Genomic DNA, 16,626 nt, shown 5'->3' with positions numbered 1-16,626 from the left:
TACTGACTCAATTGTAAATGGTCTTCACTGCTCACCAATGTTTGCTACTATTGAGGCAAGGTGCTGATCTCAGGGCATTACAAGGGATATGGTGGTGTCAACAGAGGTTTGCTAGCTTTATTTTTCTAAAAGAGTAAGAATTCTTGTTTGTTAAAGCTTTTTAGGTATAGTTAATAAACAATTGTGTCCATATTTGAACTGTACCATTTGATAAATTTTGACATTCATATAAACCTATGAAACCATCAAACAATCATGATAATTAACTTATGCATTACACAGTATTTACCTCATGTCTTTTAGTAATCTCTGTCTGCCCTCCCCGGCCTTCCAGACAAACATTGATTTACTTTATAATAACATACTCTGCATTTTCTATAACTTCTTATGAATGGAATTACATAAAACGGTTAGTCTTTTTTCCCCTTGGTGTCCTCCTCATGCAGTGTGTTTATTTTGAGATTCATCAATGGTTCTGATGTGGGTAGTTCAGTTTTATGTTGTTGAGGAGTATGATGTTCTTTGCATATACCAATATTTGTTTATTCTTTCATTTGTTTTTTGGATATATGAATAGTTTCTGGTTTTTGGCTCTATCAAACAAAATTGCTATGGACATCTCAGTACAATTCTTCAATATGGATATATTTCATTTCTCTTGTCTAATACCTTAGAGTGTGATGCCTGAGTTATAGGATAATAAACATATAACTTTTCAAGAAACATCAAACTGTGAACTAAAACGTGTTTCCTTTTGTATTTCTGTCAGCAGTGACAGACTGGTTCTTCCATATCTTTGCCAACAGTTGGGTATGGCTGGACTTTTTAAGTTTTGGCCCTTTTAATAAATGTGTATAATAATATCTCACTGTAGTTTTAGCCCCACTTCCCTGATGTTTCATGATGTTAAGCATTTTTCTTTTGCTCATTTGCCACCTTTATGTCTATTAAAATGTTCATATATTTTGCCTGTTTTTCAAAAATGAGTTTTGGCTATTTTTGTTTTCATTAGCCAGTAAGAAGATAGCGAAACAATAAAGACTTATGTTGGAACTTTGTTCATTCTTCTTTACTAAGGAGTAATTGTTTTTACTATTCTGGAATTCTGGAAGATATCTCCCCCAACTTTTTTTTTTTTTTTGGGTACAATTACCTCATATAACTTACAGTTAATTTTAACTTTTGTCTGAATTTTGAATATATTCTCCATTACTTTAAGTCAAAATATTCAATAATAAAATAAAGGGAAGTTCCCTGGTGGTCCAGTGGTTAGGACTCTGGGCTTTCTCTATTGTGGCCCAGGTTCAATCCCTGGTCGGGGAACTGAGATCCTGCAAGCTGCCCTGAAACAACAACAACAACAAAACAGAACAGAACCCCAAACAAAACAAAAAATAACCCCAGAGCAGTAAGGCAAGCCACGGTTTGTAGTGTTGCCAGTGTCTCTGGTGTCCCTCTGAAAAGAAGCATGGGGGCGGTTATGGACTGAAGTGTATGCCCCAAAATTCATGTGTCTAAGTCTTAACATCCAGTACCTCAGAATGTCCTTGTACCTGGAAGTAGTCTTTAAAAAAGCTTAAATAAAGCCACGAGGGTGGATCCTAATCCAATGTGACTGGGGTCCTTAAAAAAGAAAGAAGGTAGGAAAATGAGGAAGGTAGGACAGACACACAGAGGGAAGACCGCATGAAGACAGAGAGAGAAGACGGCCATCTACAAGCCAAGGAGCGCCATCCCAGAGGAGTCGATGCTGTTAACTCCTTGATCTCGGACTTCTAGCCTCCATATCTGTGAGAAAATAAATTCCTGTTTAAGCTTCCCAGTTTCAGGCACTTTGTTATGGCAACTTTTGCAAACTATTAGAGGGGCCATCAGCATCCCGGAAGGAGAGGGTCTGAGGCACCCCAGGGAGTAGGGAGGCTGAGGACACTCAGAGGAGCCAGAGGGAACTGGGAGGGGTTCCCCTGGGGTGGAAACAGGCCCGGAGGGAAGGCGGGGACCCTGGGCTAGACTCCCTGAGATGCTGGGCTGTGGGCTTGATTCTGGGATCCCCGCGCACCAAGGGAGGGGTCACAACAAAAGATGCTCCCTTTAAGCCCCTGCCCCAGTATGAAGTGGGGAGAGGGAGCAGACTTGCCTTGGGGGTTGCTGGACGATGGTTAAAAGCTCCTGGGGGTGGGCGGTGGGGGCAGTGGAGGCAAGTGGAGCAGGGAAAGTCCAGGGAGTTACTCAGCGGGGTCACTGTTCACAACTAAAGGAAAGACGCAGAGTTTCACACAATCGAAAGGCCACTCAAATAGGGGACCCCAAACAGGATTCGCAGAGAGCCTCCAAGTGCGGGTTTCCCGCGGAGGCACAATCTTGTTCCTTACACATATCCTGCTCTCTCTGGGAAGCATGAACCACATTCCAGATGGTGGCATGAGATCTGGAGTCTCTGCCTGAACCAGGAATTTACCACGTACTGTATCACTTACCATCATCTATATGAGTGCATTATAAGGGCTTCCCTGGTGGCTCAGTGGTTAAGAATCCACCTGCCAGAGCGAGAGACACCGGTTCCATCCCTGATCCGGGAAGATCCCATATGTCGCAGAGCAACTGAGCCCTTGAGCCACAACTATTGAGCCTGTGCTCTAGAGCCCGGGAGTGCCAACAAGAGAAGCCAGGTCAACGAGAAGCCTGTGCACCACAACGAGAGCGTAGCCCCTGCTCCCTGCAACCAGAGAATGAAGAGCCGTCACAGTCATAAACAAACAATGAGGGAAAGCCGAAAACATTATAAAATTTAAAAAAAGAAAAAAGTGCACTATACAAATGTCCCTAGCTCTGCAATGTGAAGAGACAACATGCTGTTTCCAGAGGGCACCTGGCAGAGCAGAGAGAAGACAGGAACATGGTCTGAAATCACACTACAAAGATTCAGTTTCATAACTATATCAAAACTCGAACAACTTTAATCTTGAGGAGTCCACTAAATAATCAAAGAAACAGATATGGTATGACTGACATCCAGGATCTTGTCCTGAACTTAGTGAGAAACATTTCCTCATCATTTGCCAGGAATAAATTCACAGGAAGAGTCTGAATATTGGAACACACTCCAGATGGCACATCATCCTCCTATGTTCATTTTTGTGGAAGTTTAACACAAGGTTAGTATCTGTGACCAGACTATGGGTCAGGGAGCTAGTGAGGAAATACACAGTGCAAAGCATGAGCAAGTGACCAAATGGACACATTAGAACGGAAGAAGAGAGAGAATTGTTTTCGAAACCACAAATAATGAAGAGGAGAGGGAAGTGGTGTAATTCTCCTAGTGTTACAGATGTGACTTTTGAGTATGGAAAGCTTACAAGAAGCTTACAAAATAATTTCTTCAAGCTATAGAAAATTCATCGGAAAGGATGGAGGAGAGGGCGGAGCTATGAAGAGAAAGGAAAATCTAAATACAAGAAAATCTGAATTCAGAGACGGATGAGACAGTAGGAAACATCTTCAACAATGACAATTAAGGCTGACATAACCACAGGTTGGGAATTGAATGGAAGTTAATTTTCTAACAAAACTGTAATGAGATAGATTTCAAAAGAGAGGAATCAGAATAAAATTCCAATGAAGGTTTGTTTTTCTAAGCTAGTAAGCTTAGTCTGTCAGCCGTGACATCAAGAGGGTGAGTAGGAGCAGTGTGCGAGAGCAGTGTGTGAGAGCAGTGGATTCACGAAGAAAATATTTTCAGAGAGTAGTGGCAGAAACTACAGCCTGGTACTGCCGTGTTCCATGCTGGGTGTTACTCTCTGAATCTCAGTCCATTTGGGCTATAAGCCTGGCACCACCAACCCCATCAGGACATCCGAAGTTCGATTCCTGTATAGAAGAGATGGCAGAGCTACATGCTAGGGATCTGAATATAAGTGACTAGAACCCTCCTTCACCTTCCTTCTACAATCATGAGCTTATGTCCTAAAACTCTTCTTAGAGTCAAAGGACATGAATGATAATTAGTTAACAATCAGTTTTCTTCATTTAGATTTCAATCTTGATTATTTTAATGGTTCTGCCTACTGTGAAGAGTTAGGAATAAGCAGTGAGATTTCCCCCCTCACCGCAACACCCCACAATCTAAAGGAGGAGAATGTAGACTGTGAGTGGCTCACATACGACATTGGGTGTTCCCATCACACGTCTGTCCAACAATCTATGACTGCAGTAATGTAAGCACTCCACTCATCTCACAGGTCCCTGGCATGCTTTACACGCACCAGAGTGTGTGGTCTGTGTTTGCCACACGTCTTCTCTCTTGTGGACGTGGTATGCACAGGTCTGGTTCCAGGCAGTGAGAAGCATCAGCATTCCATACCTGAATAGGCTGGTGTCTCCAGAGCGTTCATGGAGCACCCTCAAGTTGTGCTGAGGTGCGTATCACACATCCAACCCACTGTGTTCCACAGAAGTGTGCTGCGGATTTCTGAGCGTGACGCGGTGTCACCAGCTGTGGTACCATGTGGCATACGAGGTGGAAGCAGAGGACACACGGCACTTACTGGTTTGTCATCATCACAACACTGTCCTCTGGAAAAGACCTCAGGCAATATCTACTGTACTAACGGGGAAATATGGGGGAAGGGTGAACAGATTAAACAGAACAGAAAGTTGAGATGTAATTGACATACATTATATTACTTCAGGTGTACAATGTGATGATTAAATATTTGTATATGACAGTCATTTTGTGAATTTAGTGAAATCCCACATTTTGTTGACTGGGATTCCAGTAGCAACTGGCCTAACTCTGGTGCATGTGTTCATTGGTGAAGCTGAGTTAGTAGAAATTTCAAAAGCCTGTATCCCCGAACATTTAGAATATTTTAAGCATGCAGAGAACATCATGAGAAACACTGGGCTGGAAGAAGCACAGGCTGGAATCAAGATTGCCGGGAGAAATATCAGTAATGTCAGATATGCAGATGACATCACCCTTATGGCAGAAAGTGAAGAGGAACTAAAAAGCCTCTTGATGAAAGTGAAAGTGGAGAGTGAAAAGGTTGGCCTAAAGCTCAACATTCAGAAAATTAAGATCATGGCATCTGGTCCCATCACTTCATGGCAAATAAATGGGGAAACAGTGGAAATAGTGTCAGACTTTATTTTTGGGAGCTCCAAAATCACTCCAGATGGTGACTGCAGCCATGAAATTAAAAGACACTTACTCCTTGGAAGGAAAGTTATGACCAACCTAGACAGCATATTCAAAAGCAGAGACATTACTTTGCCAACAAAGGTCTGTCTAGTCAAGGCTATAGTTTTTCCTGTGGTCATGTATGGATGTGAGCACCGAAGAATTGATGCTTTTGAACTGTGGTGTTGGAGAAGACTCTTGAGAGTCCCTTGGACTGCAAGGAGATCCAACCAGTCCATTCTAAAGGAGATCAGCCCTGGGTGTTCTTTGAAAGGAATGATGCCAAAGCTGAAACTCCAGTACTTTGGCCACCTCATGAGAAGAGTTGACTCATTGGAAAAGACTCTGATGCTGGGAAGGGTTGGGGCAGGAGGAGAAGGGGACGACAGAGGATGAGATGGCTGGATGGCATCACCAACTCGATGGACATGAGTTTGAGTGAACTCCGGGAGATGGTGATGGACAGGGAGGCCAGGCATGCTGCCATTCATGGGGTCGCAAAGAGTCGGACACGACTGAGCGACTGAACTGAACCGAACTGAAGCATCCTGTATCAAGAGGGATTGCCCAGACCGTCTTTGATGATCCTGAAAAGAATTATGAGAAAATAATTGCTAGCCTTCAAACTGAAGCTGAAAAGGCTGATTTACAGTTAAAAGAGCTAAAAGTATGAAGACTGTGTGCCAAACTATTAAAGTTATGAATTCTTATATTTTTAGAAATGCATGCTGAAGAGGTTATACACTGGTATATCTGGGATTATAAAGTAAATGTAACCCGTTAATCTGCTGCTGCTGCTAAGTCGCTTCAGTCATGTCTGACTCTGTGTGACCCCATAGACGGCAGCCCACCAGGCTCCCCTGTCCCTGGGATTCTCCAGGCAAGAACACTGGAGTGGGTTGCCATTTCCTTCTCCGATGCAGGAAAGTGAAAAGTGAAAGTGAAGTTGCTCAGTCGTGTCCGACTCCTAGCGACCCCATGGTCTGTAGCCTACCAGGCTCCTCCATCCATGGGATTTTCCAGGCAAGAGGACTGGAGTGGGGTGCCATTGCCTTCTCCAATGAAGATAAAGAACACCATGAAAATGATACATCATGCTTTTTTCCCAGTAAGCGGCCTGAGGTGACCCCTAAAAATGGTGCGCTATTCACTTGACCCAGAAAACCCCACAAAATCATGCAAACCAAGAGGTTCAAATCTTTGTGTTCACTTTAAGAACACTCGTAAAACTGCCCAGGCCATAAAGGGTATGCATATCCGAAAAGCCACCAAGTAGCCGCAGGATGTCACTTTAAAGAAGCAATGTGTGCCATTCTGTCTTACAGTGGTGGAGTTGGTAGGTGTGCAAAGGCCAAACAGTGGGGCTGGATGCAGGGTCGGTGGCCCAAGAGAGTGCTGAATTTTTACTACACGTGCTCAAAAATGCGGAGAGTCGTGCTGAACTTAAGGGCTTAGATGTAGATTCTCTGGTCATTGAGCACATCCAAGTGAACAAAGCCCCCAAGATGCGGCGCAGGACTTACAGAGCTCATGGTCGGATCAACCCCTACATGAGCTCTCTCTGCCACATCGAGATGATCCTTACTGAAAAAGAACAGACTGTTCCTAAACCAGAAGAGGAGGTTGCACAGGAGAAAAAGACATCCCAGAAGAAACTGAAGAAACAAACACTTATGGCCCGGGAATAAATGCCGCAAAAAAAAAATGCAAATAAAAGTGAAAAAATAGAAAATGATACATCATGATGAAGACTGGAAAGTGTTCATGGGGTTTCATAGCAAAGTATTTATGGATATATGTGAAAAGAGCCATTATAAAAGGTAGAATATGTGTGTATAATTTTATACACATATAAAGATAAACGGAAAGATAAACGGAAATAGGCAGGAGAAAATCTGGTTTCAGGGATGCAAGCATGTATGGAAATACCAAAATATGTTTTATTTTTTCAAATTTATTTATTTAAATTGGATAATTACTTATCAATATTGTAATGGGTTTTGCCATACATCAGTACAAAGTGTACACTTTAAATACGTACAGTTCAGAAGCGGGCGCTGACCTTCTGCGCAGGCGCGGGCTGGGGTCCACGCGCGGCATTATGTCTGCTCTGCATGTCTCGCGTGTCCGGGCCTTGTATCGGCGCATTTTGCTGCTGCACCGGGTTCTGTCCCCAGACCTCAAAGACCTTGGCGACCAGTACGTGAAGGACGAATTTAGGAGACACAAGACCGCTGGTTCTAAAGAGGCCGAGCGATTCCTGCAGGAATGGGAGGCATATGCAGCAGTGCTGTGGCAACAAGCTAATGAAAGCAGACAAATTTCAACTGAAAAAGTGTGTTTTGGAATCTCCCTACCAGAAGAAAAACTTAATGACTTTGGTGATGAACAGATTGGACAGTTGCAGGAACTGATGCAAGAAGCCACTAAACCCAACAGGCAATTTAATATTACTGAGTCTAGGGAACCGAAGCTTTAGTCTATATAATACAGTTTCAAAAAGCATTTCAAGTTCAGAGCCCTTTAACTAATTGGTTTCTAAAATTTGTTTCTTAAGCTTTTAGGTTTTGAGAATGCCTGGTGTTAATGAAATATTCTTTTATTTGGGGATATTTTGAATGTTGTAATATACAGATCAGGATCATGAGTGGATGAAACTGCATTTATTGAAGTAGTAACAGTTCCTGGATAGGATTTGTGTTTTGGACTACATAAGAAAGAATGGTTGTAAACTGGACAAGCTTGTGAAATTTTCCCCAAAATTTTATATGTAAATTTGTTTTAATGCTATTCATGTTTAAGCATTAATCTTGTGGCTCTAGCTGTATCAGATAAGTATATCATGATAGATACAGAATTCCAAGGTCATTATTTAATTCCTATTTGCATGGAGTACTTTTTTCTATCCTCTCACTTTCAGTGTCCCTAGATCTGAGGTGGGTCTCTCATAGACAGCATTTGTGGGGATCTTGTTTTTGTATCCATTCAGCCAGTCTGTTTTTTGGTTGGAGCATTTAATCCATTAAGATTTAAGGTAATTATCAACATGTATGTTCTTACTGCCATTTTGTTAATTATTTTGAATTTGTTTTTGTAGGTCTTTTTTTTTTCTTTTGGTTTAAGGTTACCATAAAGTTTTAATATAGCAGTCTAAAAAAAAATGTACAGTTCAAGCTAATCTTATATATATATATGTGTGTGTGTATAGCTGTTCAGTCACTAAGTCATACCCAACTCTTTGTGACTCCACGGACGGCAGCACGCCAGGGTCCTCTGTCCTCTACTGTCTTCTGGAGTTTGCTCACACACACACACACACGCCTAATTTGCCATGCTTTGCAGCCTGCAGGATCTTAACTCCCTGAGCAAACACTGAATCCAGGCCTACATCAGTGAAACTGCCAAGTCCTCATCACTGCACTGCTAGAAAATTCCCAAAGTCAATTTAAATCAAACGATTTTTAAAAAGCAAGTATTTAAAACATGACACTTTCTAATCACTTGACTCTTGTTATTATCTGTTTCTTTGAGGTTATTTGTGGCTACTGTATCAGCATGTTGGAAATAACTAATAATGTGCTACTGAAATAGCTTACCAACTTCATGTTCAGTGACACCATTTTGGCAGTTTGAAATTGACCATGACAATATGTATATACCATGACAGGAATATTTACACCAGAGAAATTAACACAAAGACTACAAACCTGGGACTTATTTAATGTATTACTGAATATTTAGTCTTAAGAATGTAGTGGAAAATGTGTTAATGCAGATTAAATATAAAAGTATATGGTGCATGTGGACTTTAGGTGGTGCACAGGGCAAAAAATTGAGGACAAATAGTTTCCTTCCAGTATTCAAAAACAACTGTACCATAAGATAAAGAAGTCACGTTGCTGAAGGAAGAGTGGAATTCCAACATGTGTCTTTGTTTCTACACTGTCTTATTTGTTAAAATAATAAGTAAACACATAAAAAGAAAGTAGTCAAAAGTTATAAGTAGTCTTTTTACCAAAGAAAATAAACAGAGGGCAAATAAATGCATGAAAAAATGCCCAACATCATGAATTCTTAGGAAAATGGAAATAAAACCAAAGAGCTACAACCACACACTCATTTTAACACCTAAAATTTTAAAAGATCAACTATATCAAGCATTGGCTATGTTGTACAGGAACTGAAATTCTCATACACAGTTGGTAGAAAGACAAAAAGGAACGAACGCTTTAGATCAGAGTGGGCAGATGTAAAAATGTTAAACATCTACCTACACAAGTAACAGTCTGGGAAATACTACATATTCATACAAAGAACAAATTCAAGTATTTAAAGCAGTTTTATTTGTAATACTCCGAACCTGGAAATAACCCAATGTCCATACACAGATGAATGGATAAATAAGGTGGTTATCCAAAGAATAGAAGACCACTCAGCAATTAAAAAAAAAAAAAAAAACTACTTATATAAGCATCATTGTTGAATCACAAAATAATCATGCAGCATGAAGTAAATCAGTTTTTTTTAAAAAAGGATATACATCTTATGGTGCCTATTTGCTATGCTATGCCAGGCTAAGTCGCTTCAGTCGTGTCCGACTCTGTGCAACCCCATAGACGGCAGCCCACCAGGCTCCCCCGTCCCTGGGATTCTCCCGGCAAGAACACTGGAATGGGTTGCCATTTCCTTCTCCAGTGCATGAAAGTGCAAAGTGAAAGTGAAGTCACTCAGTCGTGTCCGACTCTCAGCGACCCCATGGACTGCAGCCTACCAGGCTCCTCCGTCCATGGGATTTTCCAGGCAAGAGTACTGGAGTGGGGTGCCATTGCCTTCTCCGATGGTGCCTATTTAAAATTACAGAAATAACAAACTAACCTATTATAGAGGAAAATAAGTAAATGAATCAATGGTTATCTGTAGGGCTGAGGAGAGTAGGGAATGAAATTCCAAAAGGGCATGAGGTAAATATGTGAGTTAAATTAACTTTAATGATTGTGATGATGGTTTCACAGCTTTACAGAAATGTCAAAGTTTATCAAATCTTACCCATTAGGTAAGTGCACTTTGTAGTACGTCAGTTACACAATCCGTGTTGTTCAAGGGTTACCTTACCGTTTGCTAAATCTTAATAAAGCCTTAAAAAGTGGTTCCAAATAAAAGCCTAGATGTCCCACTTCTCCTGGTTAATTAGGTTGGGAACCCCGTATGGTCTCTACCATCTCTCTCCTTATGCCCTGGGAAGCAGCCTTGCCTCAGTGGCAGCAAATATTGGCAAGCAATATTGCCACTTGAATCAACAGAACTGCTGGCTGGGTCACAAAAGACATATCCTTGGACAACAGGATTGCCCTTCTATCTTTGTTTTCCTACCAGTAGAGCAGTGGCCTTGAGGGGACAGCACAGAACTGCTATAGGAGCCCACAAATCTCACCTATAGGAAATACAGTTACAGAGGTCCCAAGAATTTCTTACAGGGGTCCCAAGAATTTCTTACACATTGATCCCACAGTATATGGTCACTGGAACATTTGTGGATGAACTTTCAGAAGAGGCATATTCTGTCTAATTTACTGCAGTCTTCTCAACTCCCGAATAATTCAGTGTTTCTGCACCAATGAAACCAACCCCCTTTAAAACTGAGTTCCCCTGCCAAATTTATGGTTAACATCTCTACTCAAAATTGTATTCCTTTTCTTGTCCTGTCCCTGTTCCACCCAGGATTGAGGACTATCAAATAAAAGCAGGACCCCATGGGTCCTCCTGGGCACAAAAGTTCCTCCATGTCCCTTGTTTGTTAGTATTGATAGAAAAAGGCTTTAGTTTCCAAGGCTTTCTCTGAGTTCCAAAGAACAGATTCAAGCAGCTCCTAATTAAGGAAGTGGGGGAAAAGAGAAACAAAGGAAAAGCAGTCAAGAAAGAAGAGTAATGACAGCTTAAACAATGCTGCCATTGCTGCTGTTTAGTCTCTAAGTCCTGTCTAACTCTTTTGCGACCCCATGGACTGTAGCCCACCAGGCTCCACTGTCCATGAAATTCTCCAATCAGGAATACTGGAGTGGGTTGCCATTTCCTTCTCCAGGGGATCTTCCCGACCCAGGGATCAAACTCATATCTCCTGCTTGGCAGGTGGATTCTTTACCACTGAGCCCCCTGGGAAGCCCATCATAAACAACAGCCCAGCAATAAAACAGAGTCTTAGTTCCTCCTCAAGGGATACATAGAACAATCTGACACATACTTTTGAGCTGTTCTGTAGAAACCAAGACCCCCACCCAGGTGGAAGATAGTGACTACATGCTGACCATAAGCACACAGACCCCAGGCTGGTTGAAACTAGCAGGTTGATGATTAAGAAAACCCAAACATCACCCTGTTAACTCAATACAAGCAATCAGAAGAAAGTCCATGAGAAGCAACACTCAAACCAGATGTTTCCTTTAAAAACTCTTCCCTGAAATCCACTGGGGAGTTCAGGTATTTTGAACATTAGCTGCCCATTCTCCTTGCTTCTGTATGTGCGTGCTCAGTCCCTTCAGTCATGTCTGCCTCTTTGCAATTCTATGGACTGTATCCCACCAGGCTCCTCTGTCCATGGTATTCTCTGGGCAAGAGAATTTCCTCCTCCAGGGATCGAACCTGCGTCTTCTGCACTGCAGGTGGATTCTTTACCACTGAGCCACCTGGGATGCCCTGTCCTTGCTTAGTGCCCTGCAATAAATGCTATGCTTCATTTCACCACAACCTGGAGTCAGTAGACTGGCTGTGCTACACCTGGGCAAGTGGACTTGAGTTTGGCTGAGTAACACCAATAATGATTCTACCTGATTCTTATAGTCTAACAATAAATGACACTAGCCTATTAAACGGAGAAGGCAATGGCAACCCACTCCAGTACTCTTGCCTGGAAAATCCCATGGATGGATGAGCCTGGTAGGCTGCAGTCCATAGGGTCGCTAGGAGTCTATGACCGAGCGACTGAGCGACTTCACTTTCACTTTTCACTTTCATGCATTGGAGAAGGAAATGGCAACCCACTCCAGTGTTCTTGCCTGGAGAATCCCAGGGACGGGGAGCCTGGTGGGCTGCCGTCTCTGGGGTCGCACAGAGTCGGACATGACTGAAGCAACTTAGCAGCAGCAGCAGCAGCCTATTAAAATTTGCACATCATGGCACAAAACCTGGGGAAAAGCCCCCCTCAGTGGGGCTAGGAAGTATGTAAACAAGGGAATAAAATTTTCATGTTGCTCACAGAAGCACTGGGGGTCCTCAAAACAAAGGCCTCCTCTTTAGGGTGACTTCCAACCTCTCCAAAAATCCTGGCAGCATCCACCAATTAGGACCACAAGGCCCTGCAGTCTTTCTTGCAAGGCCTTGGGGAGCAATGCAAATTAGACCACAGCTGTACAAAGAGCTGTTTATTTCCTGCCATAATAAGGTCCTAGAAAGCACAGTAAGTTTGGGATTCTCACAAAATCTGTTCTCTCCTACCTGCTCATCGATCATAATTCTGCTTCCAAATCCCTGTGGATGAGAGAATAGACCTGCCAAAATTAAAGTTGCAAGAGTGGGCCTTTACAAAAGATCACAATCCAGAGCAATGTGCAGCAAGCAGTTCCCAGGTTAGTAAATTAGAACCTGGAAAAATTCATTACAAGTATGACATAAGAACAATAATGTCCCTTGCCGGGAGCCAGCATGGGAGATCCCACCCATGACAAGGTCATGCGGAGGAGATCTGACAGGCAAAGTGGATCAGGACTCGAGGGACTCCCTGGACCTGCTGGAGCATCTACCCCGAAACCAAAGTCTGTCTGTCTACTGTTTACTATTTATGCCTTTCACCAACTCTTCTGACATTAACAGGGGGCTATCCCCGACCACCTTTCTCTGAAAAAGATCAACTTAAGGCTCTAGTTAACGTCTTCTGGGCATGAAAGGAGTATTTCAATTCAAACTTCTGTTGGCATTCTAGCTTGCCTGGCAGGTTTGTCCACACCCTTGCAACTAACACACATGACTGTTCACAACTTCCCAAACATGAAATGCACGGGAAGCCTAAAGCATTCTAAAAGTCCTAATGGGCATAGAGCCCTTTGAGGGGTGAAAAATTATTAGATAATACTGGTGAACGGCTTCATTGTTGAGCCAGTGCTTGCTGCCAAGTCTCCATATCCCTTACCCATTGTGTGCCTGGGAGTGCATTAGTTAATATAGTCAGAATGTAGAAAAACAAGTAGTAGCCTTGACAATAGCAACATAAGACCTTTGAATTAATAAGTTCTTTCTTTGTTTTAACCCACTGCACCTTTGCTCCATAAGAATGTAACTTTATTTAGTACTTTTGGAGGGTGACACTGATTGGAAAAATAAAAAGAAAACACTTCAAAGGAAAAACAAGTTTTCTGGTTGACCAACCTTTATCAGAAAAGGGTCATAAAATGTTAATAGGCCTCCGAGCCAGAAGATAATGAAAAGACGCTTGTAAGTGGACAGGTATGCAGAAAACATCCTGGTTTCGATAAGGGTTAAACAGATGTATTGTTGAGCTGACTCTGCATAACTCTACATCTTTCACTTCTGGAAATGTGTAACTCAAGGTATAAAAGCTCTTTTTGAAAATAAAGCTGCAGACCCTGTTCCACCTAAGCTTGGTCTCTCCATGTCATTTTTTCTTTCTTTCTTTCTCTCTCTTTTTTTTTCAGGTTGATCCCCTGGAGCACAGAGGCTCTCTGAGTTCACTTTTCTGCCCGGGCTTCTAAGACCCAATCGAGAAAGTGCTCTGCGTTTCACTCCATTGAGGGGCCGCCTGTGGCCTCCATGAACAGAGCAAGTCCTGTGTCAGGGGCTTTATTGGCTTTCTGTGTAAACCAAGGAATATCAGCCTCTTTCTCTTTTCTTTGTTTTCTCTCTCGCCAACGCCGTTCATCCTGAGGGTATCCCTGGATCCTGCTGGGGCTGGACCCCAGTAGTCCCTGAAAAATGTAGTTCTTCTTAGAAAGCTGAGTATAGGTCCTTTGGACTAAAACTGGGTCAGATCCATTCCCTGAAAAATCAGAAAGGAATGGTAATCTGGCTAAGGACCTGGGATATTTATAACTTCCTCAAGCAAATGCGAGAACACAGAGGTCAGTTTTCCTGAGACTATTGGAGTGGTGACTGATCTAGAGAGGTGAAATGGCTTCAGTCAGAAACTGAGTGTGACATAAATCTAACAGCTCTGGGCAGGTTAGAAAGTACAATGCATTTCCTTAAAGTTGCAGATGTAACCGAAACTTATGAGGAATCTTGCATGATATATGCTTGAATTAGAGAGGTTTAAATTCAGGTAAATGGCTCTCACACAGGCTCCTCCAGTGTTGTTATCCTGAATGAGGAAATAAAACATTCCCTGAACATTTAAGACTTTTTTCCAGTGTGAACTCTCTGGTGTCTAAGGAGGCTAGATTTCCAGCTAAAGGATTTTTCACAGTCACTGCACTTATAAGGCCTCTCACCAGTGTGACCTCTCTGGTGTTGAATGAGGCTATCACTTCGGCTAAAGGATTTACCACATTCGTTACACTCATATGGCTTTCCTCCAGTGTGGACTCTCTGGTGTTGAATAAGGCTAGCATTTTGGCTAAATGATTTTCCACGTTCATTACACTCATATGGCTTTTCTCCAGAATGAATTCTCTGGTGGTGAATAAGGCCAGAGTGTTGTCTAAAAGATTTTCTACATTCACTGCACTTACAAGGTCTTGTGCCAGAATGAATTCTCTGATGTTGAATGAGCTCAGATTTTCAGGTAAAGGATTTTCCACATTCAGTGCACTCAAAAGGTCTTTCTCCAGTGTGAACTCTCTGATGTTCAATGAAGACAAATTTGTGACTAAAGGATTTTCCACAAACACTGCACTCATATGGTCTTTCACCAGTATGAACACTCCAGTGCTGAATGAGGTTAGACAACTTTTAAAGGACTTTCCACATTCACTGCACACATAAGGCCTTTCTCCACTGTGAATTCTCTGGTGTTGAATGAGGTCATATTTGTAGCTAAAAGATTTCCCACATTCACTGCATTCATAAGGCCTTTCCCCATTGTGAACTCTGGTGCCAGAAAAGGCTAGAGCTGTGTCTAAAAGTCTTCCCACATTTGGTGCATTCATGAGGTCTTTCTTTAGTGTGAACTCTCTGGTGTTCAATGAGCTTGGATTTGTAGCAGAATAATTTCGTACCTTCACCACACTTAGAATGAATTCCTCCAGTAAGTTGTCTCTGTCGGTGAATGAGTTTGGATTTGTGACTGAAGACTTTTCTGCATTCACAAGTCCTTTCTCCAGTGTGAATTCTCTGGTGTTTTGTAAGACTAAAGTTGTGGGTAAATAATTTTCCACATTCTCTGCATCCAGAAGGCTTTGTACCACTGTGAATTCTCTGGTGTTTAACAAGGCCAGAGATTTGGCTAAAGAATTTCCCACATTCACCACACTCATATGGCCTTTGTCCAGTGTGAATTTGCTGGTGCTGAACAAGTCTGTAGTTGCAGTTGAAGCCTTTACTGCATTTGTTACACTGATAAAGTCTTTCTTTAGAGCAGACACTTTGATCTTGAACAAGATTGTGGTTGTGGCTGTCAACTTTTTCACACTCACCCCACTTGTAATGACTTTTTTCAGTGAAAGGCCTGCCCACTCTTGCTGCCAGTCTGTGATTCCTCATTGTTGATTGTTGCCTGGTGCTGGAGAAGGCCCAAGGTGGCTGGGCAGTCCTCCCCAACTCCCCTATCGGTGAAAGGCTTCCCTGACACAAAGAGGTGGCAGCTCCTCACAAATGAGACCCTCTCCACATCTCTTTCCCAGGGCTTCTCTCCACTGTCATCCCTGTGCTGCCAGTGAAAGTCTGCACTGGAACAGAAGTGTCTCAAACATGTACCCCCCAGTCTGGTTTCTGAAAAGAGTATACTGTTCAGTGCTCAGCTTGGTGTAAAATATCTTTTAAAATGGGGACACACATCTCACAGGGGTGGATCTTCTGGATGGATGGACCTGCCTTGGAAACCCCGACCTGTGACTCTGCTTCTACAGATAAACTCTGCTCAGAAGGGGCCTCTTCATCTTCTGTTCCATGGCAATAACCTGAAAGCAGAGAAATGCTGAGGAAATGCATGTTGACTTTGGTGGGAGAGGAAAGACCCATTATAAAGGTGTGTCAGACACAACTGAGAATGAATCATGGGTTTTTTCTAAAAACAGGGAGCTGGGGGCAAACTGAGGAAGTGGTTGCTTGGCAGCAGTGGGCAGGCCTGTGAAGATCATAGAATAGGGGAGACCTAACCAGACAAAGGACACACATGGCATGGAGGCAAGGTCTCCAACTCTTTTCTCTGCCAAAAACTTTCTGCTGTGGGGAAAGCTGGTTGTGTCCTGCCCTGGTAAAATTCAACTGGAACTGAGTGACCAGGA

At 42.6% G+C, this 16,626-nt stretch overlaps 2 protein-coding genes and 2 pseudogenes across 2 annotated transcripts in view; 3 read left to right on the top strand and 1 right to left on the bottom strand.

Annotated features, from left to right (window-relative positions):
- LOC133229775 (uncharacterized) overlaps positions 1 to 16,626 on the top strand; it is a 425,664-nt gene that overhangs the window by 76,299 nt on the left and 332,739 nt on the right. The window lies entirely within an intron of this gene.
- LOC133229786 (large ribosomal subunit protein uL22-like) lies at positions 6,270 to 6,882 on the top strand (annotated as a pseudogene).
- Positions 7,235 to 8,020, top strand: LOC133229788 (succinate dehydrogenase assembly factor 3, mitochondrial-like). The gene has a single exon (XM_061386537.1). The coding sequence runs from the start codon at positions 7,281 to 7,283 to the stop codon at positions 7,656 to 7,658; it is 378 nt and encodes a 125-aa protein (XP_061242521.1). The 5' UTR covers positions 7,235 to 7,280; the 3' UTR covers positions 7,659 to 8,020.
- Positions 13,534 to 16,482, bottom strand: LOC133229776 (zinc finger protein 551-like; annotated as a pseudogene).

This window comes from Bos javanicus, chromosome 18 (assembly GCF_032452875.1).
Source record: "Bos javanicus breed banteng chromosome 18, ARS-OSU_banteng_1.0, whole genome shotgun sequence".
Classification (NCBI taxonomy): Eukaryota; Metazoa; Chordata; class Mammalia; order Artiodactyla; family Bovidae; genus Bos; species Bos javanicus.
This window is presented reverse-complemented; position numbering and strand designations above follow the sequence as displayed.